A 2,500-nucleotide genomic window follows, 5' to 3' on the forward strand; every position below is an offset into this window, starting at 1 on the left:
AAACACACACGTACACATACACAAACACACAAACGCACAAACACAAACACACAAACAAACACACACCACACACACACAAACACAAGCACACGCACGCATACACAAACACACACACGCACAGACAAACAAACAAACATCAGACAAGCCGAACAAAAAGGGAAAGGATGTATCAGGGAGAGAGTGGTCAAACAACTCTACGCAGACACTCGCCCTGGCTTCACCCCCCACTATCCCCTCCCACCCCCTCTTCCCTACCCCCCACTTGTACCTCCCCAACCCCCTACTTGTAACCCCAATCCTCCACCGGTACCCCAGTACTTCTTCTCGTACCCCAACCCCCCTACCTGTACTCCTAACCCCCACCTGTACCCTGAACATCCCTACCTGTATCTCAACCCCCCTACCTGTACCCTCAACCCCACCATCTGTACCCTCAACCCCCACCACCTGTACCTTCAACCCACCACAAGTACCTCAACCTCTAACCCATACCCCCCCCCCTTTACCAGTACCCCCAACCTCCACCTGTATCTCAACCCCTCCACCCGTACCCTCAACCCCACCACCTGTACCCCAACCTCCACCTGTACCCTGAACATCCCCACCTGTACCCCAACCCCTCCACCTGTACCCCAACCTCTAACCCATACCCAAACCCCCCCTTACCCGTACCCCCAACCCCCAACCCCCCACCTGTACCCTTAACCTACCCCAAAGACCTGCGACTCTTACCTGTAGAAAGGGAACGGGCGTCGGCGACTGTCTGAGGGCGTACAGGTAAATTATCATAGCGCTGCCTATGACACCGCTCAGCCAGTGCAGCTTCCGACCCGCTTTCATCTTGGTAACAGGGATTGTGGTTGATGGGTTGATGGGTTGATGGGTTGAGGGGGTTGTTCGAGACACCTTCCTTCTCCTCCTCCTCCTCCTCCTCCTCCTGGGTCGGTGGGGCTTGTTCTCGTCTTGGCCTGTTTATTTTCCTCTTTCTCACTTTTATTTTTTTCTCTCTCTCTCTCTTGACTTCGCTGTTCCTCTCTGACCTCGGCTGACCTCTTCCGTTGCGGTTCAAGTGGTTGTTTCTTTCGGTTCTGGCATCACTGTTGGTGTTTTGTTTTGTATTTTTAAGGTTTTATTCTTAATTACTGAAATTTAATTACGCATTTTTTTCTTGAAACGACCAACTGCCACTTAACACTCATGTTCCATTTTCCTTTTGTAATTATCAAAACAAAACAATAATCACAGTAAACATAACAACATCACTTTCCCTCCAATTGCACAACTTTCGCCAGGAGTGTCACTTTCTCCTTCGGCCCTTTATGATAGAGAAAAAAAAAGAAAAAGAAAAAAAAAAGGAAACGGGTTCTGCCACCACCCTCCCTCGGCAGCCAGCGGACGAGCACGGCCTGGCTTCCTTGCGCTGGGACGTCTCAGCGACTACTAGCACGAGGTGTGTGGCTGCGCTGTGACCCCCTTCTGGGACCTCACCTTACCTGCTTTGGCCGACGCGCCTTTGGGATCTTCCCCTCCCCCTCCTCCTCCACCCTCTCCCTACCATCTTCTCTTTCCCACTTCCTCTCTCTCTCTCTCCTCCCCCCCTATCTTTTTTCCCTGTTTTCCCATCCCCTCCCTCTCTCTCCCTCGGTATTCCCCGACCCTCCCTCCCTCCTACCCCTTCCCCGCTCTCCCTCCTCTTCCACTCTACCCTCACCCCCTCCCCAACGTTTCCCTCATCCCCCCTCTTTACTCCCTCTCCCTCCTCACTCTTTCCCCCTTCCCCCTTCCTCCTCCTCCTCCTCCTCCTCCTCCTCCCCCCTCCTACTTCCTTCTGCTTGAGGTTGCCAGTTGTGAGTCCTTGGGCAAAATGCGTTTCCTCACTCGCACGTTACGGCGCTGGAATAATCTTGTAATTCGTTCTTTTTCGGATTTAAAAAAAAAAATGGAATATTTGGCTCAAAGATTGGGTTCAAAAGGATTTTCGTTCTCCGTTCTGTTTGAGGTTTAATATGCTATGGTGGTGTTTAGATGCTTTCCCTGTACAGGTGACCGCAGGTATGTACCTTCCTATGGTGGGTCTCTCTCTCTCTCTCTCTCTCTCTATCTATCTATCTATCTATTTATCTATCTATCTATCTATCTTTCTCTTTCTCTGTCACTCACTCTCACCCACACTCTCTCTCTCTCTCTTTCTCTCTCTCTCTCTCTCTCTCTCTCTCTCTCTCTCTCTCTCTCTCTCTCTCTCTCTCTGTCTCTCTCTCTCTCTCTCTCTCTCTCTCTCTCTCTCTCTCTCTCTCTCTCTCTCTCACCATCCCTATCTCTCTTCATCAAGTAGACCCAAATAAGAGGAACGGCGATATACGCACACAGGAGTAAACAATATACGCATACAGCCTGTACACGTGTGTTTGTTTATATCCATTTGTACACAAACACACACACAGGAAGGTCTTTCTAACTGGACTCCAAGATAACCGGTCACAAAGCGCAGGGGAAGTGCGGT

General features: G+C 50.6%; 1 protein-coding gene across 1 annotated transcript in view; it reads right to left on the reverse strand.

The window, feature by feature from the left end:
* Positions 1-1,475, reverse strand: part of LOC113811007 (carbohydrate sulfotransferase 10) — a 34,629-nt gene extending 33,154 nt beyond the window's left edge. The window contains exon 1 of the mRNA XM_070117318.1: positions 733-1,475. Within this exon, the coding sequence (XP_069973419.1) occupies positions 733-840 (108 nt within the window). The 5' untranslated portion in view covers positions 841-1,475. The remainder of the gene's footprint in view (positions 1-732) is intronic.
* Positions 1,476-2,500: the final 1,025 nt, after the last annotated feature.

Source organism: Penaeus vannamei, chromosome 40 (genome assembly GCF_042767895.1).
Source record: "Penaeus vannamei isolate JL-2024 chromosome 40, ASM4276789v1, whole genome shotgun sequence".
Lineage (NCBI taxonomy): Eukaryota > Metazoa > Arthropoda > Malacostraca > Decapoda > Penaeidae > Penaeus > Penaeus vannamei.